The sequence below is a fragment of the Chlorocebus sabaeus genome, chromosome 12 (genome assembly GCF_047675955.1).
Source record: "Chlorocebus sabaeus isolate Y175 chromosome 12, mChlSab1.0.hap1, whole genome shotgun sequence".
NCBI lineage: Eukaryota > Metazoa > Chordata > Mammalia > Primates > Cercopithecidae > Chlorocebus > Chlorocebus sabaeus.
In genome coordinates, this window is record NC_132915.1 from 90,576,098 (window position 1) to 90,603,605 (window position 27,508).

The window sequence follows — 27,508 nt, forward strand, 5'->3', positions numbered from 1 at the left end:
AAGGTCTATTTCTTGTCAACATGACAGCCCTACAAATATTTGAGTTCAATTAAATTATGCCCCTTTGTCCAGGTTTCCTCTCTACATCAAAAAAAAAGTTAGTTTTCTAACCATTCTTAATAATGACAATATAAGTAAATAATAATAGTAACTAACGCTTTCGAGCCTTTGCAGTGTGCCAGGACCCATGCCACATGCTTTCTTTACACATAGCCTACACTCAGAAGGCAGGTCCACAAGTTATACAGTTCCTGGCTTTCTATGCTCACCATCCTGACTACACTCTGCTGAAATCACTCCCCTGTATCAATTTTCAACCTAATTATCCTATAATGCATGAATAACCAGCAAATAAATATGAGAAAATAGGTGCAACCTCATATTTTTTTAAACGTACACAGCAACAACAGGATACCTGTTCTTGGTGTTTTGTTTCATGGTGTCTATGTGAACTACCAGCAGGCAGGAACTGAGCACCATGGTACCCAGCTGATGAGGTTCTACACCAGAGCCAGCATCTTAAAAAGAAATCTGACAAATTCTATTAGAGCCTTCAAACTACTTATAGTCTTTTACAAACTAAAAGTTGTTGGGGGGGCAGGGGAGAATAAATAAATAAATGAAAATAAATTGTATGCCTATTGCATATTTATATCTGTCCTTTGACCTACTAATGACACATATCTGGGAATCAACTCTAAGGGAAAAAAAAACCCTAAACACAGAAAAAGATTTGTGTCCAAAGACATTTATTAGAGAATTAAAAATGGCAAATCACTAGAAATAACCTACATGTCCAACAGCAGTGAGGCAGTTAAGTTTCAGCACATTCATAAGATGGGATGAGATGCTATGACATAATAGCAATTAGCAAGAACAGAAGACAAAGCTGCATTCCAGCAGAGGTATGTGCATACACACGTTCATACACACAAATAACAAAAGGAACACTTCCAAATGTTAATTACCTGTGTGCTTGTTTTAAAGTGACAGAAATAGGGGTAATTTATTCTCTCTGTTTTCCAAATGTTGGGGTAATGCTATGGGTTAATTAAATATTGGAGAAAAAATAGTGAATTTTAAAAATAAAAATATACTTGCTTTCCCCCCGCCTTTTCTGATTTATAGGCTACTAGAGAACAGGAATCATACCCAGATCCCACTTTGCAAGTCATGCTGCTCGGGAAATGCTGTGGACAATATACGCATTTCTGGTTTGTTTCTGATTTGTTTCTCATCAAAGGAGAACCACACGTACTCCCAGAGAACCGCAGGCTCTGCTCTTTCCCATCTCACCCTTGCCCTAACTCCATCTACTCCCTCAGCTAAGATTCTAGTGGGTACATCACCTTTCCCATCCCATTCTAGGGGATGATGGGGAGCTATGCTATAAAGAACAAGGCTATTCATGGGGAACATCAAATCAAAGTACAATATGATAAAAGACTCAACAAATCTGAGTCGGCTGATATTAAGATCTTAGGGTGGGAAAAGGAAAAAGCCGTTTTCTCCAAAGGACATAATGGGACATTTAACAGACTTTTGTTTTAAAGGGTAAATGAACAAACAAAACACACCATTTGTGTCTCAAATGAAGTTGGTGAAGAACGCTGCCTCGGAGGAAGCAAATCAGACTTGTTTCTCCCTAAATGGATCACAGATATTCTTAGTTTTCAAAATTATCTAGAGTCCTGGAGGCTAAGATCAATAATGTTCCCTCTCACAAAGAAAGAAGATGGCCAGAGTGCAGCATAAATACCTTTGAGCATTTCCCACTTTGAAGGCAGGAGGAGACAGCTTAAGGCTGACAAATCTTTCCCAAGAAATGATGTTGCAATGAATGTGAGTTCTCCATCTACCTGGGACTCCAGGTAGAGCAGAAGACAACCCCAACCAGGAAGATTCCAGTTTCATACACGAGGGACCCAAGTACATAAAGGCCCTACTACTGTACTTTATGGGAGAGCAGTTCTGGTCTTCCGAAACAACACTAACACGCACATGAAGCAAGGTGCTTCCTACGGGAGAGTCAGGCCAAGAGAGGGAATGAAGAGGGAAACAACATCACAACTTCAGGGTCCTCCCATTGTGCAGCCCGGGTCCCAAACAGAAAATCAGAGCCACAAATCACCAAGATCAGCACTGAGGCTCAGAAGTCATCAAGGTGAATAAGACTTCTTTCCTCTTTTCCCGGGTGGGTTGTGTGTATGTCAGTTTTTCAATGTTAATGTATTCATTAAGGCTGCATCCACACTATTCAAATTATCTGGGTGGTTTGGAAACTCTCCAGATCCCTCTGAGACCACATCACTCATCCAGATGTGTGCCATCTGCAGCACAGGTCCCAGGGCTGGACCAGAGTCAAAGCATCACAGTATATCGAATGTGTCCATGGAGACATGACTCGAACCTGAGGAAGCCTGTGGGCAGACCTGACAGCCTAGCGGGACTCTCAATAACCAGTTCACAACAAAGGGAATTTCAGTTAGAGATCTCCCCAGGAACAGATGCAGTCTTGAAAAACCTTTCGGGTTGTTATACATACATACATATATATAAATATATGGTTTGTATACATACATATATATATATGAATATATGGTTTTGATGAGTTTTTTTTTTTGAGACAGGGTCTCGCTCTATCCCCCAGGCTGGAGTGCAGTGGTGTAATCACAGCTCACTGCAGCCTCAACCTCCTGGGCCCAAGTGATCCTCCCACCTCAGCCTCCCAACGTGCCAGGATTACAGGCGTGAGCCACCATACCAAGCCAGTTGTTATATTTTTGTAATCAGCACATGACAACAAAAATGTTTCTCACCTCTGTTTGTTCTGTAGACACAAGTCTATCTGGAAACCCATTTCCCTGGAAACCCATGCAGGAGAGATCAAAAATGGTTTTCTTCAGATGCTGGTTGTCTGTATACAGCTCCTTCACTAGCTGTATGAGGTCACTGACCTAGGAGGTAAGAACAAGGACAGGGCTGTCTACCCAACAAGAGACTTCAGCTTCCCAGGGCCACAGCCCCAGACAGCCCTATTAAGCGACTCTTTGGCACCACGGTTATGGGGAATCAGGCTGATTCTAGCCCTCAGGATACCCTGCGCACAGTGACAAAAGCACTGGCTTTAACATCTGACATACCAGTATTCTAATCCCAGAGCCATCACTTCAAGGCAAAAAGATCCTGGGCAAACTGCACAATCGAAGTCCCAGTTTCCTCATCTGTAGAGTTACTATGAGAACTGAACAGGATTGTGGTCACAGGGCACTGAAGTCCCTGGCACGGTCTAAGTGTTCAGTCAGTGACAGCTAATACTATCGCTCTCCTGCACTTGAGGCCCCCTGGAGGAAAAGTCTCCCAAGGCTAAAGTTTCTGAAACTGTATCAGAGTCTTACTTTTCACTAGTGACCTCCTCCTCTGCACACCTATCTGGCAATGCCAGTACTGTTAACAGTTGTCAATTATGAAGCAATTTACGGCTAGTAAAACACTCCTACAAGTTTAGTCAATCACTCCTTGCAAAAATCCTGAGGAGGCGAACAGGCTAGTGTGTCTATCTCCATTTTACAATGAGGACATGAAATACAAAGAAATTTAACTGCCCAAAGTCCCACAGCTGGGGTGTCTAGAGAGCTAAATGAGACAGAACAATGGCCAAAGTGCCTAACCATATGGGAAAGAGCAGCTGCCTCTACACAGACAGAGCTGGGCCTGGGTCTTGCGAGGCCAGACACATAAGGAACCAAGCAGACACCACCTTGGTTTCCTGCAGGCTTCAAATCCCAACGGCCAGTAATTTTCCAAGGCTTCTTGATGGAAGCGATTATTAGCTCTTCAAATAACATGGAAATTCCCACCCTGAGTACACATAGTAGATATCCAATACATCAAAATATGAACAAAAATTGGATCTAATCCTCAAGGAGGTTCTAGTAGGAAGAACAAGACATTCTGAATTTACTAAGTGCCAACCAAGTGAACTACCTCCTGGCCTTACCACAGCCCCAGTAGGCACTAGCAGCAGCTATTATCATCCCTATTTTCTTCATCTTTAAAAACTAACAGCTGCCTCCATACTCCTTGCCCTATTCCTCCCAAAATACCCAAAATTTTATTCTCCTTGCTATTTCCTTGTTCTGTGCCTTACACAGGCTGTTTTCTCTTTCTCTGCTGAGAAAGTGGAAACCTGGGCAAACTCTGAATTTGTCCTTCAAAACCCACTTCAAGTCTCACTTCTGTTGAGAAGCTTCCCCTGATCAAGTAAGCTCACCCCGCCATCTCCCATACAGGCAATTAACCTCTCCTCTGCTCTTTCTATACCTTGTACAGCTGCCCATACAGCAACCTTGCACCTCACATTGCAATTACTTGTTTACATGCCTATCTCTTCTATCAGAATGTAAATTATTCCAAGACGGAAACTGAATCTCAGTCACACAAACATGATAATTTTACAATAAACCAAACAGTCTCAAACCTCCTATTCCTAACAATGTTTTTCAGAACCTTGAAACACTAAACCACTCTAACCAGGCCACTGATCAACACATTGAAGAACCTTTCCAGTTAAAAAAAAGATGTATTGATCAAACCTGGAACGTTATTCATTCAAAATGTATCCATTATGAGCTCCTATATGTGTGCCAGGCAACGGGAAATCAGAAATAAGTAAGACATAATCACTAAGTTTAAGATGTTCACAACCTAGCAAGGAAATATAGACAAATAACCACATAATTACAGATCAGTAAGAGAAGGACATCGATTTGGATTAGGTACAAAAAAAAGAGGGGAACAGCCTGAAGGAAAAGTGGCTAACTCTAAACGGAGGGGCCAGAGACCTTTTCGTCAACGAGATCAAGCCTGGCTGGGTTCTTAGGCCTGGGGAGTTTATCAGACACAAGGGAAGGTACTCCAGGTAATGGACACAGGAGGGGCACACACAACAAGGCAGAGGGGACAGGAAGGAAGGAGACGGGCCTTCAGAATCTTAACCTCTCATCAGGAACCCAAGATACAACAAACAATCTAACAAAAAGAAAGGCACTAAAAGTTAATAGGTCAATACCTTTTTCTTAAGTTCTTCTTGAGAAAAATGTTCCACTTGAAACCGATTGTTTTCTTCAAGGCAAATACTTAGATAAGATGTTTGATCACTATAAAATGAAAATGATTCTTCTGCCCAAAAAAAAAAGGTGGGGAGGGGGAAGAGAAAAGGAATATCAGAAACAGGTCCTCCCAAGACTGATCCCAGTGTAATCCATCCAAAGCAATGTGAATGGAGGAGGTGGGGCGGAAGGGAGCATAGTACACAGAGGGGGCCTAAGGCACCACCTTTGGCGCAAAAGTAATTTTCCCTTTCTCAACAGGCTGATATTTCAATGTATGGTTTCATCTTAGGCCGTAGGTTTTCACTGTGGCCAACTGTGAATTATAATTTGCATATCAAGTATTGTGCCTGGAGACCATTCTGAATGGCACAAGAAAATGGTGATTTCAGTTTAAATGAGGGACTGATTCTGTTTAGGGGAAAATGCAGAAAAATTAGATGTGACCCACAAGGGCAGAACTCAAGGGAGATAAAAGTGTCTGATCTATTTTTTTTTTTACTGGCCCCAGAACCCTCACGGGAAACCAGCATACTAAGTGCAGAAAGTGCCTGCTAGTGCTAAGACAGAAAAATCTCTGGTCACCGATGTAAGGATCTGCTTCCTCTGCAGCAAAGGTCAATTGTAATAGGAAGGGGAGAAGCAGGGGGCAGGGGGAAGATGTGTGTATATGTGTACTGAGCAAGGCATATCCACAAACAGTATCTCATTTAACACACACGTGTAAGAGTTGATACAACTAAAATACGGCACAGAATACTAGAAAGAGCTAAACTTAAAGGAAGATGCCTTGGCTCAAATCTGGGCACATCAACCCCCAGCTGAGCCTTGGTTTCTTCATCTGTAATATGAACGTAATACCTACTCTACCTAATGAGATGACTGTGAGGGTCACAGGTGGAAAGTCAGGTGCCTAGCACTGTGCCTCGTACATAGCAGATGCTCAAGAGATGTCAAACCTACCACTGTTATTATCCATTTTTACCATATGTGTCAGGCACCAGGCTAGAGATACAGAAGGGAATCAGATACCAACCCGAACTTTGAAGGGCTCAAGTTCTACCAGGGGAGAGGGTCAAATCTTAATATTACTGTGAGGAACACAGAAAACATATGTCCCACAGGACCCTCATGTTGTAGCCCTCCTTTAATGCATATACAGCACTAAAAACAGTGCTTCAACCTAAAACAGCGTCTCACCCATATGTGTGTGTGGTCTTGGGCTCTCTGCAGTAGGTGCTGTGGTAGGCAGTACTCAGATGTTTTGGGCAGTGAGGGCTGTAATCCCCCAGAAAAGGGGATTGCAAGTGCCCAGGGATATTTGGAACTAGAAGTATCAAACGATGCAGAAAACAGTAGAGGCAGCAAGGAAGCAATCCTGCACCTGATGTTCAGCAGAATTTAGTACAACTTCCTGGGCTCTTCTACTAGGAAGGCTAACATCAGCATGGTCACCACAAAAAGGATCTCCAGACGAAACCCTGTGTATGCTTCATCCCTTAACAAATATTTAGGACTCTAGTGAAGTTCAGTTCATGCCCTCCAAGTGGAAAAACCAAAGAGAAGCACATAGAATAAAGTGTGTACCTTCCCGCCTCCGAATTTCGCTGATCTGCTCCTCCAAGGTCTTCCGCAAATTCTGATATGAAAGCACATCCCGCTCCAGTTGCTTCCGCAGGGCAAAAATGTTGTTTAACTCAGCCTGCAGGTTGTTGATACTTGGTAAAACAAGACACCAGAAGTTTTAAAACAGACCTATTTGTACTTTTAGATGCAAAGCCCAGAAAGCGTTCCTGTGATTTTTATGTCATTTGTGTTTTTTTCTGGTTATAAAAGTAAATACAGGTTTACTATAGAAGATTTTAAATACAACAGTATAAAGAAAACAAAAATTACCAGGCTCCTACTACCAACTAACACACGGCAGACTGTATTTCCTTCCAATCTTTTCCCCTATGAGTAATTTACATGGCTGAAATAATACTAGACATACAATGCTGATATGCATTCCTCACTTCATAATTCCCTATATTTTTAGCAATTATTTGCAAACATCATTTTTAATGACCATATAATATTAAACCAGGTGAATGTCCTACCACTTACTTTAACTCATCCCCTATTAGCGGATACTTGGGTCATTTCCAAATTTTTGCTATAGGCATAACTAGGTGAAAATAATGTAATTCTCCAGTCCAGAACGTGTCTCTGTTCTGAACAATGCCCTGAGAGGGCTGGGTATAGAAAGGGAGGCTCCCCAGGGCCTGGGTGTCACTTGGACACCCAGGCTTCAGAAAAAAGGGAGACAGAGGACTCCTGCTGCGCTCCTCAAAAGAGTCATATTGGAAGTAAGGGTGGGGGACAGGTGGGAAGAGAAAAAAATAAAGGAAGAGTGAGTCAACAATAAGAGGGAGAAAAGGACTAATCTATTAGGGGCCAACAAAACTCCACTGTGATGGATTAACCACTCAGAAATGCATAGTATGAGTGGATTTTTCTTCTGGGAGAGGAGACATAGTGTTAAGCTGTACAGAGAGCTTGCATGGACTAGAAGCCCAAAACCCAGAGGAGGCCAAGAAAATGCACACCTCCCAGAATTTGCATTAATCTTGGGGAGTCCTGTCCAACAGAAGTTTCTCCAGTGATGGAAATATTCTATACCTTCACTGTCAACTACAGTAGCCACTAGCTACAGGTGCCTATTGAGCATTTAAAATGTGGCTAATGTACCAAGGAACTAAATGTTTCATTTTATTAAATTTACAGTAAGTTTAAATGTGAACAGCCACATGGCTAGTGGCTCCTGAACTGGACAGTGCGGATCCATAGGAACGGCTTTGGACTCCTACTGATGTGCAACTGGCAGAGATTGGAACCACTTACATCCAGCTCTCAGAAGAACATGGAGACCCCAGCTGACATCTGAATAGCATAAATAATGCTTCACTGTGCATCTCTGTGGTTAAAGCCTTGTTTGACATCCAGGTTGTTTTCTTAAGAAAGATTCCCAGCAATGCAATTACTGGGTCAAAGTATATGAACATTTTTAAGACTACTGAAACACATTAACAAATCAGACAGACTTCTTTTTTAGATACCAAGAGATCTATCACTCTCCATCCAGCGCCTATGGTTCCCTAAAAAGGTCCATCAATGCCATGAAGTTATCTGCAAAAAATGAATGAATATGTGGATTTTTCTAGGAAGAGGGCCTATAAGCTTTCATCAGATTTTTCAAAAGGGATCAACAGCCCCCAAATGGTTAGAGGCAATTGCTCTAAATATGTGTGCCAGACTCCTCAAAGAAGCCCCACTTCTCCTTCAGAGACTTCCAGCTCCATCCATCGAACTGCACACATAAATCAACACACATTGGAAGGAAAATAAACCATGATGTCTAATCTTCTATGCTTGCTGCTTTGAGGACAGTTCATCGTGAAGCAGTCTTCATGCAAGGGAAAGGGCCCTACTAGCAACTTGTACCTAGTTCCATTTTAAGACAATCATAATGATCAATTTGTAAGGCTGATGAAAAACCTCACAGAGGTGTCACAGCACAGCATTCGCTTGGATGTGGTCGTGCTGCAGAGGCATTTAACCAGGGGGAAAAAAGGAGGCTGTTTTAGAGAAGCTTCTGCGATTAGGGCTGAGGAAAGCTAACTGCTTCACTCCCTCTTCCATTTTCTGACAGGGTGAAAAGTACACAGCTGCTGCTCCTGTGTCTGTCACTTATGTTTTCCCAACCTGAGAATCTTTTCAAGGTGTGAGGAGTTGGGAGAACAAAAGGTGCTTCACTCAGAAAAAAACAAAAACCTTCCTCTTCCTGGAACTGGGGCGGGGCAGACAGGAGCAGAAACAAGGAGTCAGAGAGATCCAAGCTCAAAATAGCACACTACCACTACTGAGCAAGTCAGTTCAACTAACTGAGTCCTGATTTCCTCACACAAAATGGGGATAATAATACCTTTGCTTTGCGATTGTTTTGAGGAATAAATGAGATGTTACACAGGAAAGACATTAGGACAGAGGCTAACACAGATGAGACACTCAACAAGCATCATTGCCTTCCTTCCACATACTCCAACAACTTCCATCCAGAAGATAATATTTATGAGCCAAGATTGCTGATTTTCATGCGTTACAGCAATGATAATCACCTGGAGATGATTTTGCCCCCACCCCCCAGGGGACACTTGCCCATGTCTGGAAACATTCTGCGTTGTTACAACTGGCATGGGAGGACCAGGTGTGCCGACCTTCCCATGGTAGAGGCAAGGGATTGCTAAACATCTTACAAAGCATAGGACATGCCCTCATGACAAAAAGATTATCCAGCCCCAAAGCCTCATACTGCTGAGGCTGAGACATCCTGAGTTAAAGGGAAACGGTGCTAGTCCTCAAGATGGGGAGTGTATCAGCAAGAACCTGGCTTGGGAGTCAAGGCGACCTGAGCACTGATAATCCTTCACTGTGGAACACTGGGTGATACACAGCGCCTTAGAATGCACATTTCCACTTCTGTAATTTGGGGATAATCCGCCAACTTCTAAGTGCTGCTGTGAAGAATAAAAATGTAAAAGTGAAAGGATCAACCACATTCTTACAATGAGTTTCCTCCCTTCTTGACCTTCCTTTCCAATTTTAATCATAGTACATCATCTGTCTCCAGGGTCATCCACCTTTCCTGCCAATTTCCAGAATGAACAGTGCTGGAGTTACAAAAAGGAGCTCTACCTTCCTTAGCCCACATTCTGCCCTCTGGATATGCCAAGGTCTGAGGAATCAAAAACCTCCTGCAAACTAAGTTTCTGCATAATGGAATATTAAGACATATATAAGCTTTTCATGTTATCATTATTCTTAAGAAATCTTACCATTTACTGAGTGCTTACTACATGCCAGGAAGTATTAGGTCTTTAAACAGTGTTCTCTCTAGTTTCAACAGAACCCTGTAAAGTAGGTAGATATCTAAGTAGGTAGGTAAGTAGGCAGACCAGCCAATCTCAATTTCACAAATGCACTGAGGCTCAGGGTGAGAAATTACTTACCCAAGAGCTCAGGGCTGCTGAGTGGCACAGCTGAGATGTGGACCCAGGTCTGTCTCCTACTAAATGTATTACAAGTCTGAAGATGAACAGGAAACCTTTTAAGAATCCTTGTTAGTCCTGGTTAGTCCCTGTTAGTCTGAGTTAGCCCTGACCCGCCTCAGTCCCATCCAAGTTTTCATTCATTAAGAAAGAGCCTGTGAAACTTGGGAGCCCCTCATGAAGCTGAGAAGACTCAGGCACAACCATATCCACCCACAAGGCCTCTCAGTACCCAGAATCAACCTGGCTCCTATCCAGAGAAGCTGTGGGATTGAAATGAAATGTGTCCATTCCTCTGTGAGTTTCCACACATGACTCAACCCCCCACGCCCCCGACCCCTCGCTCCCCCGCCACCTCCCCCCACACTACTCCCAAGTGAAAATGACCAGCAGCTGAGGTTTCTTGAAAAAACTCACTTTCAGAGAGTGACGCCTACTCCCAGAATTTCAGTGGCATGTTTTCGTTTTCCCTAAACTCATTTCCCATGAAAAAATCTGGAAATTATCTCATAATTTAGAAGATCAACACAGCGGGGAGGGGCATTCCTGCACAGAACACTTCCCAAGTGCCTACTCTGTACCAGGCCCTGGGGAGCCGAGACAGTAAGGTGGGACCCCTGCCCTGAGGTGAGGAGGCACAGCAGGCACAGACCTACATAAGGTGACCTCCCCACGCAGGGCAGAAACACAGAGGCAACTGTTCTGGGGATTAGCGGGGCCACTTGACAAAGGTAACATTCAAGCTAAATTCTAAAGGACTGAGGGGTGACAAAGTAGGGGAAAGGTTGAGAATAGAAGGGTAGGAAACACAGGTGAAGGTATAGCCCAGGGAATGATAAAGAGCTCACTATGGTGAGAGTAGAGGACATACAAGAGGGAGAAATGAGGGGTGATTCTTTTTTAACTTTTTATTATAGAAAAGTTTAGACATATATAAAAGGGGAAAAAAAAAAAAAAAAAAACTACTGTAATGAACCGCTCCCCCATCTACACATACCTCAGCCCCAACGATCAGAGAACCAGGGCCAATCTTGTTCTTTTGATATCCCCACCCTCCTCCTCAGCTTCTGCACAGTTTGGAAATGAATCCCAGACATCATACCTTTCAACTGTACCCATCCCACTGTGTAGAGAGTGGTGGCCAACACTTGTAATCCCAGCACTGTGGGGGGTGGAGGTGGGTGGATGCTGAGGTCAGGAGATCGAGACCATCCTGGTTAACACAGTGAAACACTGTCTCTACTAAAAATGCAAAAAATTATCCGGGTGTGGTGGTACGTGCCTGTAGTCCCAACTACTTGGGAGGCTGAGGCAGGAGAATCGCTTGAACCTGGGAGGCGGAGGTTGCAGTGAGCAGAAATCACACCACTGCACTCCAGCCTGGGCAACAGAGCAAGACTCAATCTCAAAAAAAAAAAAAGGATTTCTCAATTCTGAGAAATCCCTGAGGCCAACCCTGCGTGTACAGATACGTGGACAGAGGCCCAGAGCAGCACTTGCCTGTGGACACAGAGCTAGAAAGTGGGAGAGCCAGGGCTAGAACAAGGCCTCTCAATCCTCGAGTTGGCTCTCCCCACCACACCTTGCTGGCAGCAACTCATTTCAGCAATTCCGCAGAGACAGGGAGACTTGTTTGAGTCCCAGGGTTCTGTCACTTGACATCTGCGTGACTTTGAGCAAGTAACTTACCCTATCTTAGTTTTCATGACCTTATAGAAAACAGGGATAGCATTATTATTACTTCACAGAAAGGCTGTGAGGATCATATGAGATAATACACAAAGAAGCACTTTCTAAATATACAATAAAGTATTTTTAAACCCTGAGTAATCATGATTTTAAAACCTAAGTAATCAATTTTGTTGCCAAAAATCAGACAATTCTTGATAGAAAACAGGTGCATGTGACTATTAAATAGTGCAATCGCCACCCAAGCTTTATAAGCTCCATAAGCAAACTGGCAGGGTGTTGCTGCCTTAGAGATCACCAGCACTGATTGAAGGGGTGCGTGTGTGTGTGTTCGCATTCACATGTGTGATGTCCAGACAGAAACCCTTACCTGTCTGATTCCTGCAGATATTTGACCAGATGGGTATAGATGTCCTGCTCTTTCTTTAAGACCTGAATCAGCTCTTGATAGTCTGATGATTGTTTCTCTTCCTGGAAATGACAAAGGGCATTTGACATTAAGGGAAGAATTTTGAAAGAGTACATCCTTATATTATGCAAACATATGTAGCTAGTCCCAGTTTTTAAAACCAAACGAAGGTGAGGCCCTGTGCCGGGCTCTGGCTCAGGCCACAGTCAGAGAGCACCACCTTCAGGAGGAGTGGGGAATGACTGTCCATCACTTATCCCAGAACGAAGCTGAGAGCTGAGCTTCCAATACTGCTTCCAACAGCTGCTAGGAAGACGCATCAGTTATGGGATTAGCCCATCGTGAGACTGTCATCCCTCAGAGCTGCTGGTCACCGTTTCTACAACACTACAAAAAAATGTCTTTCCATATTCACTGTTGCTCTAAAGAAGAGAAATTCACAAACCAAAACCTGGCAAGTACTGGGGACTAGGGATTTAGTGACAGTCAAGTAGAAGAGGTCAACTGAGGCATTCTTGGGAGGCATCCAGAGCACAGCGATGAAGAAGAGATCTGAGTTGGATCTCTGCCACTTACTGGAGGTATGATCTTGGGTAAGTAGCTTAACAAAACTCTTTGAGCTTCGGTCTCCTCATTTATGAAATGGTCATGTCATTTTATGAATTCACATTCACAAATGTGAAATTTTTTAATGTTCAAAATTTGGTTCTGCCACCTACCAGTTCGAGACTCTGGGAAGTTACTTATATAAGTTACAGGTGAGCCTTGGTATTCTCACCTGTAAAACTGGTGGACAATTACCACTGCCTTGTGGAGTTATGGAGCAGATGAAATATAAACTGTGTACTGTAAGGAACCAGGGATACCTGGAGAAATTGCTGATTCCCATATTAGGACAAGGAAAATCAGGAACAACAAAAGATATGTGCATAGCATTTTATTGTGCCAAAATATGAGGAAGTGCTTATAGAACAGTGGTTGCCAGGGGCTGGAGGGATGAGGATATGGGAGATGTTGGTGAAAGGTAACAAAGTTTTAGTTATGCAAGATGAATAAATTCCAGAGATGTAATACACAGCATGATGACTATAAGTAACAATACCCTGGCCAGGCACAGCGGCTCACATCTATAATCCCAGCTCTGTGGGAGGCCAAGGTGGGAGAATCACTTGAGGCCAGGAGTTCAAGATCAGCCTGGGCAACATAGTGAGACCCCATCTCTACAAAAAAGTAAAAAATAAAAACATGTGCAGGATATGGTGGCATGCCCCTATAGTCCCAGCTACTTGGGAGGCTAAGAGAGGAGGATCCCTTGAGCCCAGAAGTTTGAGGCTGCAATGAGCTAGAATCATGCCACTGCACTGAAGCCTGGGCAACAGAGCAAGACCCTGAAATAACAAGCAAACAAACAAAAAAATACTGTATTTTACACTTGAAACGTGCCAAGAAGGTAGAGCTTAGGTTTTTTCATCACACAAAAAAAGGTAACAATGTGAGATGATAGATATGCCAATTAATTTGATTATGGTGATCATTTCACAATGTGTATATATATATATATATATATATATATCTCAAAACATCTAGTGTACCTTAAATATATGCAATTTTAATTTGTCAATTATAACTCAAAGCTGAAAAAATTTTTTAAAGAAATGCTTAAATAATGATGGAATGTTGTCAAAAGGACACACAGAGCCAGTTTGGAAAGGCTCCCACAAGCAAAATCTGGGGATGATTTGAGCATTGAAATAAATAATGAGTAATGGTTTATAATCCACTGATAATAACTGATAGTAACAGATTATAATCCACCAAATGAAATAGGAATTCATAAATCCATACTGACATGAATAGGAGGGGAGAAGAGGAGGTTTTTCTTTATAGAAAAATGATGACTAATAAATGTAGAAAGAATGAGGGAATTAGAAAAATCACCCTTCGCCAGCCATCACAGTAATAAATAATTACCAAGAAACACAAAAGCATGCTAAAACTAGTAGGTAAAAGTTTGAAGATCAAGATACTTACATAGACTCAAAATACCTCCCCCAAAATATTTATTAAATACAAAGGGAAAAAAGCATAACTAGACAGTCAAGACACCTGGCAGACACTATCTTGATAAAGTTATCAAAGTTAGCATGGCTAGTAATGGGGCAAATCCAACTGTGTACCATCAGACAGGACACAATGAGAAGAATACAGCATCGCTACCATGATATTCCTGCCAAAGATGCATAAACTGAATCTAATCAGCAAGAAAACACCAGACAAACAACCCAAACTGAAGGGACGTTCTTGTGGTATAACTGGCCTGGGCACTTCAAAAGTGCCAAGGTTATGAAAGTCAAGGAAAGATTTTAGAACTGCTCCAAACTAAAGAATCATGACTATTGGCCGGGCGCGGTGGCTCACGCCTGTAATCCCAGCACTTTGGGAGGCCGAGGCAGGCGGATCACAAGGTCAGGAGATCGAGACCATGGTGAAACTCCATCTCTACTAAAAAATAGAAAAAAATTAGCCGGGCGCAGTGGCGGGCGCCTATAGTCCCAGCTACTCGGGAGGCTGAGGCAGGAGAATGGCGTGAACCCGGGAGGCGGAGCTTGCAGTGAGCCGAGATTGCGCCACTGCACTCCAGCCTGGGCGACAGAGCGAGACTCCGTCTCAAAAAAAAAAAAAAAAAAAAAGAATCATGACTATTAAATGCAAGGCATGATCCTAAATAGGATCCTTTTGCTACAAAGGGTGTTATTGAGACAAGTGATGAAATTCGAATGAGTCTGAGGATTAGAAGGTGGTGTTGAAGGAAATTAGTCCAGGCTAATTTCCTGGTTGTAGTGGCTGGGCTGAGGTTATACAGGAGAATGTTCCTGTTTATAAGAAATACACACTAGCACATTCAGAAGGGACAAGGCTTCACATTGGCAACTTTCAGAAGGCTCAGAAAAAATACAATCCTTTATTTTTGTACTTTTCTACAAATTTAAAACGATTTCAAAATAAGAAAAAACGTTAAAATGAAGTTAATGCATACAGAATATCCAGCACAGTGCCTATCACCAACTAAGTGCTCTCTAAATGCTGGAGGCGGATGTTCAGTTCGTGAAGAAATTGGGGCTGCAAACAGCCTTTGTAGTTCACATTGACTTGCGTTTTCTCCTAAAGCTAAGTTACCACCTACGACAGGGGTTTTCAACCTGATTAAAATTTACAGGCTGAAGGAATATGAGCAAGGGAAAAAATTACATCTCTATTTCCACTAACCTCTAACTGAAATTTAGCATTACCTTCAATTATGAATTGAAGGAATACTGCTATTGCTACAAACCATAGTAATACTAGTGGTATTACCTTGACTTTGTCATCAAAAGAAATAGTTATTTTGTATATATTGCAGATATCTCAAAATATTCATTCTTATCACTACTTCATAACTACGGTAGTTACTTATACTCACCACCATATCTTACTATTTAACATATTAATAAGGAAGCACCACTTCCATAGCATAATTTATATTTTGATAACCTAATTTCAAAATATTTGGTTTCCTTTAGAATCCTACATATATATTATATGCATTTAAACATTTTTTCAAGATAGGGGTCTCTGGCTTCAGTAGATTCCCAAAAGGATGCAGAGGGCAACAAACGTGAAGAAGCCCTGATCCAGGGGAATACTGTTATGCTTCCAATCCTAACAAAACAAGGCCAAGGCACCACCTGCCAATTAAAGCTTTTAAATGCTAAACCACCAGTCTGGTCATGATAAGTTAGTCATCCAGACTGCTGGAAATGTCAGGCCCTTTTGTAAATCATGCCACATGTCACTGGCACAAGGAGTTCCCAAATGCCTTTTGTACACAACAACAGAATCATGTGGGATTCTCTCAGCTCCCACCTGCACACAACCACGTGTGCAGCCAGAGGACCTCAGAGAAGAGTGGGAAGGATTTAAAGAGGACGTCAAGACCAAGGAGGCTCTCCAGGACCAGTACGCCAGCCACCATGCTAAGTGCTTTCCAGGCATTTTCTCATTTAATCTTCACAATGACCCAACGTGCTTACGTGTTACTACACTCCCTATTTTAGAGATGAGGAAACTGTGACACAGAAGGCTGTTCATGCTCAAGGTCAGGATGGTGAGGCCAGGTGTGGGCTTCAAGGCCCATTCTCTTCAGCCCACCCATCACTGCCCTATAATAGATGCCTTAAATATAATGCATCTGGGTGCTTTATCTGGCAAGGGTAACATCATCACTGTCAGCCACATAAAGGCCAGCCAAAGAAAATAAGAAAAGCCAGTGACAAAATAAGAAAATCTATTGTTTCTTGAGCACCTAGCATGAGGGGCAGTGATGATTAAGAATGTATGACTTTATGAACTATGTGACCTTGAACAAGTTACTCAACCTCTCTATGTCAATATTCTTTTTCTTTCCTTTTTTTTTTTTTTTTTTTTTCCAGACGGAGTCTTGCTCTGTCACCCAGGCTGGAGTACAGTGCAGCAATCTCTGCTCACTGCAACCTCCATCTCCTGGGTTCAAGCAATTCTCCTGCCTCAGCCTTCCAAGTAGCTGGGACTACAGGCGCACGCCACCACACCCGGCTAATTTTTTGTATTTTAGTAGAGACGGGGTTTCACCGTGTTGTCCAGGCTGGTCGTGAACTCCTGAGCTCAGGCAATCCTCCTGCCTCAGCCTCCCAACGTGCTGGGATTACAGGCGTGAGCCACCGTGCCTGGCCTGTATGCTAATATTCTTACCTCTAAGTAGTGGTAATAATTCTACATACATCCTGGAGCATAAAAGAGATGAAATGAGTTAATCCAGACAAAGTTCTCAGAATGATGCCTGGCGTGAAGCAAACATTTGATAAATGTCAGCTGTTACCATTATTCTTATGCTCCAAGTGCTATACTAGCTACTGACATATTATCTCTAGTTGCCACAGCATTCCAGGGAACTTCTCATTTTTCAGATGATGAAACTGACTCTGTGGGAGAAGTAACTTGTTAGAGTCCACTAAGCTAGTAACTGGTAAAGTCAGAATTTGTGCCTAAGTATGTAACTTCAAAGCCAACCAAGAAAGATTGGGGAAAAAAACAGTAAACATGGATTTCTGATGGATGGCACAGAGACTCCAGGAATGTATACCTGTAGGACCCAGTATCTCAACAGGACCTCTGCAGGCTGGCTGTTAGTCCTATGGGAGGACAGCCCACGGCCTGCAACACCAGGGCCTGGATCTCAGTTCAGGCTCTTTTCTTCTTTCTGGCAGCTATTCCAAAGGTTCCTCAGAATTTTCAGGCCACCACTCTCCTCAGCTCCTGTCCTCCTCCCTTCCTCCTGCCCTTGCATCTCAGTGGAACTGGGAAATCCCTCCACCAGAGGGATGCCTATCCCCCCGAGACCCAGTGCTGTCATTTACCATTCTCCACTGGCACACTCCAGAGCACTTCACAGGATCTGCTCAGGCCAAACCTCATCAGGAAGCCCTTCCCTGACTGACAAAGATGTCCTCCTCCAGCCCCCAGAGCTGGCATGCCAGCCACCTGTTTACAAGGCTGAGGGCTCCTGGCAAGCAGCAGTGCCCTGAGCTAGGCACAGTGTCTGGCACAAATCAAACGCTGCCACAAATAATTGCTAAACTGATGATTAAGTAGGTAAGAGGGGAACTCAGAGACCGATATGAATCTTAAGAGCAGAGATTCCTGGGGATATTTTGCATAATGGAAGTCAGAGTGAGTCTACGTCTTCCTAGAAGCAAATTGCTTACCCATGTTAAATAAATGAACTCTTTGAAGCCATTTGGGTCCCATTTCATCAATCACCTATTCCCCTGCGTTGAATCATGCCCCATTAGAATGAAGTCATTTGGCTCCCTCAGCAGAGCTGACAAACCAGTAGATCTCCTCGGCACACAGGCAGGCGGCCAGGATGCCCAGAGGGGAGTCATGAGAAGCACCTGCTCAGCAGGAGCAACCAACCCCCACTCTCCCCTCTCCACCCAGCCCCTCCAAACAAAAAGCAACCCAGACAGTAGGTCTCTCAGTGCAGAGAAGACTCATCAGTGCTGCACATCTGCTGTGTGTCTGGCTCTGTGATGTGTTCTCCATGGCCCTTGGAATGACCACCCGCTCACCCCATTCCCCTGCCTCACCTGGGAACTGTCCCTACAACACAGGGGTGAGTCCCAAGAAGACTCCTCTCCTTTGTAAGCCAGGCCCTGGGCTCACTTGCTAAACCAGTACAGTTCTCTCCCAAGAACTGACAGATTTAAACTAAGACACCAGACAGCTGGGAAACTCTGGGTCTGTGTCATGTCACTGACAGAGCCCTAGAGTCTGGGACTTCTGTGGTTGAGGTCCATGGTGCTGCCCCAGTTTCACCCTCCCCAAAGTGTGGCTGCTCAAGTCTTGCCTGGCATCTGTGACAGCCTCAAGTCTGCTCCCAATCAATATTCCCTTTCATGGTGGTTGTGCTCAAACTATCCAATGTGAGGTTCTGTGGCCTGCAACCAAAAGAACCTTAACTAATCCACTTCCATTATTTCTAATCCTCTCAAAAGGCAGGCATGTAACTGTCCACGTCACAGATGAGGAAAGTGAGTTTCAGAGGCATTAAGTGAGTTGCCCAAGATCACAGACCTAGTGAGTAGTAGGATTGGCATTCTGACGCCAAAGCTGGGCATTTTCTACTTTACCATAGTTTCCTTAATGACTTGAAGGAAACACATGTAACGTGCAGACCACATCTAAAGAGACAGCAGACCTGTAATGAGAAAGCTTAATGGATCACTTCTTGGTAATCAGGCAATTTAGAGGCCTGGTAGGTAGATGGGGTCTATTTCAGTAGCTATGTCACAGCCCTGCAACAAAGACATTAATTTTAATACTCGGAAAATTCAGCAGCGATGTCCCAACCATGTCAATAACCAGCTATCAATCTCTGGCTGCAGTAAGTTAAATATGGTCAGTGTGTTGTGCTCTCTATTCTTCAATTCCCTAGTCATCTAGCATTAATTCTCAGGATCACACAATGATTAGAAGGAAAACAGACTGCTCAGAGTCTATGGAGACATGATCATAGCCTCAAGTTCTTTCTAGAAATGGGCAGAGGATAAAGTCTAAACCAACACAAAATAGCCAAGGGCACAGCAGAATAAATTCACATTTTCTACAAAGAAAGAACTATGATCTGAAAAGCACACCTTTCTTGGGGCCGGGGGAGTGGAGGGTACGACTGTAAGGCTGCAACAGTTGGGATTTCTTAAAGTGACACCAGAAATTTACAATTCTTAAGTGATCACTTAAAATTCTTTTGTTGCTGTTGTTTTGTTTTTTAAAAAGACTGGGTCTCAGTCGGAGAGGTAGCTCATGCCTGTAATCCCAGCAATTTGGGAGGATGAGGCAGGAGGATCACTTGAGGTCACGAGTTTGAGACCAGCCTGGCCAACGTGGTGAAACCCTGTCTCTACCAAAACTACAAAAAAATTAGCCAGGCATGGTGGCACATGCCTAGAATCCTAGATACTTGGGAGGCTGAGGTGGGAGAATCACTTGAACCCGGGAGGCGGAGGTTGCAGTGAGCCAAGATCATGCCACTGCACTCCAGCCTGGGTAACAGAGCAAGACTCTGTCTCAATCAATCAATCAATCAATAAAGAGACTGGGGCTCATTCTGTGACCCAGGCTGGAGTGCAGTGGCACGATCATAGTTCACTCCAGCTTCAAACTCCTGGGCTCAAGCAATCTTCTTGCCTCACTCCTGAGTAGCTGCGACTACAGGCATGCACCACTGTGCCAACCTGATTTTTATAATTTTTTTTTTTTTTTTGTAGATGCTGGGGTCTACTAGGTTGCTAAGACAGGTCTCCAACTCCTGGCCTCAAACAATCCTCCTGTCTCAGCCTCCCACAATGCTAGGATTACAGGTGTGAGCTATGATGCCTGGCCAGTAAATCTCTATCTACAATTTGCAATTCATCTTGCAGAACACAATTAAAGCCTTTGCTAAAATACTTAGGTATTTGACACAGTAATTTAAATATCACCAGGATCTGAATATTACCAAAATGCCAGCCAGTACCTTTATATTTCTGGTCATATGAAGTACATCACCTAGCACAAAAAAACTAAAAACAAAATGATAAAACTGAAATTTTAAAATACGCAACCTGTCCAATAAATTTATAAACATTTTGTTCAATATTTACATAATTTTTTTTTTTGGGAGGAGTCTCGCTCTGTCGCCAGACTGGAGTGCAGTGGCACAATCTCGGCTCACTGCAACCTCCGCCACCCGGGTTCAAGCAATTCTCCTGCCTCAGGCTCGTGAGTAGCTGGGATTAAGGGCACGCACCACCACACCCAGCTGATTTTTGTATTTTCAGTAGAGACGGGATTTCACCATGTTGGTCAGGATGGTCTCGATCTCTTGACCTCGTGATCCACCTGCCTCGGCCTCCCAAAGTGCTGGGATTACAGGAGATACTTTTTACATGACTAAAATGTGATTCAAAATAGCATTTTAGTTTAACTAAATACATTCATAGTAATGAAGGTATTTCCATCTAAAATAACCCGATGAGCTGCTATCTTGGTGTGAAACAGACTATACCTTATATTACAGGTTAATGTGAATCTTAGCCAACTAAAGTTGGTCAAAATCAAATTAACTAAATGCAAGTTAGAATCACAAAATATTAGCCCTCTGAGATTTAGTTATAAGACTTGCCCCAGGTTACGTAAGTGAAATGACAGAGTCAACAGAGAGAAATCCAGGCCTCCAGATTGCTGGCCCAGCCCAAGGGCTCCACAAGTCCATGCTGATGCTCTCAAGAGAAACAGCAAAATGCAAATACACAAACGGTCAGAATTAAGAAACAGCTCCAACTGCTCAGCCAATGATACCCCCAGGACAAGCTCTGATACTGAGCAGATACACAGCACAGTGGCTAGCACTGGTTGCTAAAATACTGAAATACTTCCACACCAGTTGGAAAATAAACCCTGGTCCATCTACTCCAACCACGCTAGCTGCCCTGGTCCCTCCCTAGGGACCTCCCAGGAGGTCCCTAGTAGTTTTTAAACTACAGGGTTTGTGCCTGGCACAGGAGCAGGCCTCCAGGTCCCCACTCCAGCCCTAGTGCCCAAGTCTTTTCTGAATGCTGATGCCCATGCTGTACCAGTTGTTAATTATTTTGAGAATCACCCTTCACAAACCTGCAAGTCACAATCAGAGCCATTCATCAGAAAACTAATTTGCATAAGAGTTCTCTATCTTCCAAATGTATGAACTTAATTTAAGCCAGTTTTTTTTTTTTTTTTAAGTTAATTCTTTTCCTTTCCCATATCTGGCTGCCTGGTTGCATTATTCATTCATTCACTCAACAAATATTTACACAGCCAGGCAACAGGCTGAACACTGGGATTTGGAACATGTGCCAGTTCCCTACCCCAGAAGTGCCTGCCCATGGTGCTATACAGGAGCCCAGGTGAGGGGAAGCAGAAAGGTGGATCCCATAACTCCAATGCACAGAGTAAGTGCCATGAGGGGCACTTACTAGAGGGGACCGCACTACTAAGCAGGATCAGGAAAGACTACAGAGAGAAGGTGACACTAAGATGGCACCTGCAGAGATGTTCAGGAGTTAGCATGTAAACAAGGAGGGAAAAATCATTCCAGGCAGACGGAACTACACATGCAAAGACACAGAGAGGTACAAACATGGTGTTTTCAGGAATCTATAAGAAATTTGCTATTGCTGGAGATGAAAGAAAATGAGATTGGAAAGATGATTTGGGGCCAGATAAGGAGGGGCTTGCTGTGCCATTTTTTGTGTGAATTTAAACAGGAACACTTACAAAACACTTGAGATTACATAGTTCTTAAGAGGTGAGCCCTGATAGAGCAAATGAGGCTTCCGGTTCCACAAGCTGTGATTTCTCAGTTTCATGTGCAGTGCGAAGACTAATACTCAGTTGAAGGATATTAATCTGTAACGTGATAGGCTAAGAACTCCTCCTCCTACCTGTTGTAGGCTCAATTATCAACAAGAAGGCATTTGAGGATCTCTAGATCAAAGGAGTTATCAAGTATGTTTCAAAAAAGTATATGAATCCATTCACATGTGAATGTCCAATTTCAGTCAAGCTTACCTTAGAGAAGATGGTTTTGCTGCCTGGTGACTGTTGAGAAGGGCACTTTTCTGTTATTAAGCCTTCACTCCTGAGCTCGAGATCCCCTGCAGTCATTAAATAGCGGTTCTGTTGTATTACTTCCAAATCTTTTTCATTGAATTTCTAATGAAATAAAACAAATTATAAGGAAGTTGATATCAAGAAAAAAATATTAAGAAATTGTCCCAAACTCCTTAAGGAAAAATATTTTGTTTTTTCACAGTACTCCTATATCCCCTACATAATTTTCATCACTCCAAAATACTAGGCAATTACAAAACTGTCATGCAACTCCATTTCTATGCTGTTACAATTTGCAGAATAGCTGCATGCCAGCAAAGCAGAGCCAAGGACGGTGGCAGTCGCTACAAACCATACTCGCTCGCCACCACTGTGACTACCTTCCAGAGGGTGTGGAGGACAAAGTCAGGCTCTGACCCAACAGACCTGGTTCCAAACCTAGGTGCATCCTGCTCAGGATGCGATCGTTTCCAGCCCTGCAGGCTTATGGAGATGATTACAAGACTTGTACATCAAAACCCAACGAAGTCTTAGTCTCTCTTGAAATGTTACAAATTTGGTAAAACTTGAACTGTCCATATCCAAAAGGAGATCTGACTTCCAGGAAAAAAAGCTAAGACTGCAAATATTGCTTTAGGGTCTGGTCACATATGAAAGGCTCCCTCATGATCACACACAATATGATTCCACTGACTGAACCCTTCAGAAGATCTAACATCCAACAACACAACAGGACTGGAGACCGTATCGCTAGTCTTCTGCATGGAATCTATTCCTAACTATTTAAAATCCTGGTAACTTCTGAACTAGGATTCTGTCCACTCTTGTCAAAAATTAAGGGTAAGAACCACATCTTATTCCTAAGCACCTAGCAGAATTAATGTATCCTTTCAAATTTTTATAAGAAATTAGGTGAACACAAACAAAAAAAGTAGAGGTAATTCTTTATAAAAACTCATTGAACTGTAATAGAAAGAACTAGGAATCAAATAACCAATACTGACTTTCTAGAATTGTAACAATACAGTTGTGCTTAAATTACACCATTCATTTTCATTTTTCTAAAGTCCAATTACAGATATATATAGTTTAACAGTCAAATAGTACTACAAGGCTTAAATGGAAAATGGTGTCCTCTCCCTCTCCTCTCCTCTCCCCTCCCAAATCCCACTCCCAGAGAAAAACAACTTTCAACTCTTTAGCTATTTCTTCTGCTATATACCTCCATGTTTCTATATTACATTCCTATTCTTACATGGCTTGGTTTCTTAAGTTTAGATTTTTACCTACTGGCTCCTACCATAGAAGTTTAAGGATTCAGCTCTTATATCCTCTGTCCCTCAACACTTTTCCTAATAATATCCCAATTTTAGTTAAATCAATATTCTGCATTTACATTATAGCCAAGCAGATACTGCTCATGACTTAGCCATACGGTGTTCTGTGATCACACATCAAAAAATTGACCATTTGCATCTTAGTTTCTTGGAGAAATCCCAACTGAAGCCCTCAAGAGTTCAAATCTGGGCTTTCTACATAAGCAGCTCAGCTCTCATCCCAGGACTTCCCTTCACCACATGACACGTGAATTCCCTACTTTCTGGAGCCCACGTCTCTCCCATTTAGTTATTCCTTTATACATATGGAATCATCCTACAAGAGCTTCCTGCAAAAGAGTACATAGGAGGCAGATGACCGTAGGTACCAAATGTCTGAAAATGCCTTTATTCTGCCCTCATACTTGCTGACAGCTTAGCTGAGTACAGAACGCTGGACTGGAAATCACTTTTCCTCAAAATCTGAAAGCATGGCTCTTCCATCTTCTGGTTTCCAATGTTGCTGCTGAGAATTCTGATGTCATTCCAAGTGTGGGTTCTTCGTATGTGCCCTGTATTCTCCTCTCTGTGGAAGGCTTTCAGGTCCTCTCTTTATCCCTGTGTTCCAAAATTTCAAAATGACACACCATGGGTATGGGTCTTTTCTCATTCTTTGTGCTAGAAACATCGCAGGCCCTTTCAATGCAGAAACAGTTGTCCTTCCATGCTGGGGAATTTTCTCCTATTACTTTGAAAACTTCCTTCCCTCTGCTTTGCCTGTTCTGTCTTTCTGGAACTCCTATTAGTCATATTTTGGATCTCTTGTATCAAGCCTCTACGTTTCGTTTCTTTTCTCTCCCATTTTCTCATCTTTTTGTTTCTATTTTCTGAAAGACTCAACTTTATCTTCCAACTTTTCTCACTCTTCTTTTAAACATTTTTATATTTGCAATCATACTTTCAATTTCCAATAGGTCATTCTTCTTTTCCAAATATCTTTTTTGTCAGAGCCTCATCTAAAGGTGTTATAGCCTGAATTTTTGGATTTTTAAAAGCTGTCTTGTTTTTTCCTCCTTGCATGTTTCTTATTTCTTCTATGTACCTCTGCTCTGCTTAGCCTTTGTCTTAACTCTTTTTTTTTTTTTTTTTTGAGAAGGAGTTTCGCTCGTTGCCCAGGCTGGAATGCAGTGGCACGATCTCGGCTCACCGCAACCTCCGCCTCCCAAGTTCAAGCAATTCTCCCACCTCAGCCTCCTGAGTAGCTGGGATTACAGGCATGTGCCACCACACCCAGCTGATTCTGTATTTTTAGTAGAGACAGGGTTTCTCCATGTTGGTCAGGCTGGTCTTGAACTCCCGACCTCAGGTTATCTGTCGACCTCAGCCTCCCAAAGTGCTGGAATTTCAGGCATGAGCCACCACGCCAGGTCATCTTCCCTCCTAAATTCTTTTCTCCTATTTGATAAACCCAGGCCATTCACCTACTTTTAGGGGTTAGAAGTATTCAGCAGCTCTGAGAGTGTGGAAAGGATCTGTCAAAGGTGGCCTCACAGTGAGGTGCTCAGGTGGGGGCCCAGGTATTTTGCTGGAGGACCCCCAATTGTCAGCATCTTTCTGTTGTTTCTCCCCTCCGAAGCATCTCACTGCTGGGCATGCACACTTCCACTCCCTCCCTGTTTTCACTTAAGTGGTCACTCCTGCTTTCAGTTACATCTGGTGACCCCATAGCCAGAGCTTCTCTGGTTTAAGGTCTCCAGAGATCTCCTGCTTGTGAGGAGAGGGTCACCTATAACTGCTTAGAATTCCAGCCAGTCTCCCATTTTTAAAGTTACCAGGTATATCCAATGCATGCCATGCCTTTCTGGGGTTCTGTAGCATAAATCAGCTTGCTTCTTGTTGGCTTTTTGTCCCAAAGGCATGTAGCTGTGTGGAGAAAGCTGAATCCTATGCCCTTAACACGGTCACCCATCCACTTAGCCAAATTTTTTTCTGTCTTTTTTTTCTTTTTACCTCTTTTGTCTACAAGCCACACTTATCCAAAATTCTGTTGACAACTCACATTTGCTATTATACCTCCTTCCATTCTCCTAGTTAGTCCCTGTGGGTTTATACCTTTTTATTCTTTCACTGTTATTTTAATGAGGTTTCTGTAGGAAGCAGAGTTAAATGCCTGTGTTTACTCCATCATGGTTATCTGTAAGTCTGAGGTGAATCTCAAAAATTCACTACATGATCAAACAAGAAGGGTACTCCTAAAGAAAAAGGAACAGTCAGAAGAAAAGTAAAGGGGAGTGAAAGAGCATGGTATAAATAAGTAACAGGAAATATTTGCAGTAGAAGAGCCTCAGTGAAGTAGCCTGAGCACTAGGGCAAAACAAGCCAGAGCGTGACTCTAGGCTCTGCTATGTAGTCGTCATATGACCCAGGATATGTTTCTTCCCTTCTCTGAGTATCTGTTTCACCACACTTACCTCCCTGGTGGCTGAAGCCCAAATGACATCATGAAAGCTCTAAAGTATTCTGAAACATAGCAATGATTACTGTAATCATAAATATTTCTGCAAAAGAATTGTTTTTAAAAAACAACCCATGCCAAATGAAAAAATTTAAATACAAAAGTTACAGTACCTGAAGTAACATGTCCTTGTGATTGGTACTTTCTGTTAGATGTTTGATCACTTGCTCTTGATTGTGCAATTTTTTACTGCTTTCACTCAAAAGATTCTTGTAACGATTTTCCATTGCTTTCTCTCTTTCATTCACTTCATTGCATAATTTTTCAACCTCATTTCTAAGATCCTACCAGAAGAAAATGAAAAAATGGAATTTACTTGACAAAAATTTCAATCTCTTATGTGTTTGACTTGCTAAATTACTGCTACAAGAAAGGAAGATAATAGATGTATTTAAGGCAATATACAAGTGTATATTTCCTTCTCACTTAAAATCTTACAAAAACCACTATAAGAATAATCTGAAATTTGGCAAAAGATTTATGAACAGATAATTTATCACAATATTATTTAAAATGCTGGAAAACCAGAAAGAAACTAGATAGTAAACAACAGAGAAATAATTATAGAGTATGGTATTTAAAAAACACACACCCACAATTATGAGTCAAAACAAACCAGAGTATTCAACTGTACAGATAATAAGATGCTCATTATTTTCTAAATGTTAATATAAATGTCATAAGGCTATGAGGTAACACATCAAAACAACAGTATATCTAAGTAGAGGAATTGTGGGTAATTTTCCACTGGTTTTTACTTACTTATTTTTCTAAGTTTCCACAATTTCTATATAATCCTGTATTATCTTCACAATCAGGAAAAACACTGTCTTACTACCACTTACAAAGAATTTATAATAACATTTAAAAAGTTCATGTTATTCCCATGTTATAGAAAAAGGAAAAAAAACTGTATACAGAATGATTGTGACTACCTTTAAATATGTATACTATTTATAATACTGAAGCACTATTCATAATAGCAAAAGGCTGTAAACAATCCAAATGTCCACCAATAGAGGAATAAACTATGGTACATTCTGACAGTGGAGCACTCTTAAGCTATAAAGGAAAAGGAATGAGGACTCTCTCTATATATATAAATATACTGCCCTAAAGTAATCTTCGGAATATTTTGTTAAATGTGTATGGCAGCAGCAGAGACCCAAGAGAAA

General features: G+C 42.3%; 1 protein-coding gene across 2 annotated transcripts in view; it reads right to left on the minus strand.

Annotated features, from left to right (window-relative positions):
* Positions 1-27,508, minus strand: part of CDK5RAP2 (CDK5 regulatory subunit associated protein 2) — a 186,044-nt gene that overhangs the window by 75,028 nt on the left and 83,508 nt on the right. For both annotated transcript variants that reach the window (XM_007968240.3, XM_007968239.3), the window contains exons 13-18: positions 26,447-26,617; positions 22,461-22,604; positions 12,258-12,358; positions 6,699-6,829; positions 5,072-5,181; positions 2,820-2,957 (exon numbers count right to left, since the gene is read on the minus strand). In XM_007968240.3, coding sequence (XP_007966431.3) covers positions 2,820-2,957; positions 5,072-5,181; positions 6,699-6,829; positions 12,258-12,358; positions 22,461-22,604; positions 26,447-26,617 — 795 coding nt within the window. The remainder of the gene's footprint in view (positions 1-2,819; positions 2,958-5,071; positions 5,182-6,698; positions 6,830-12,257; positions 12,359-22,460; positions 22,605-26,446; positions 26,618-27,508) is intronic.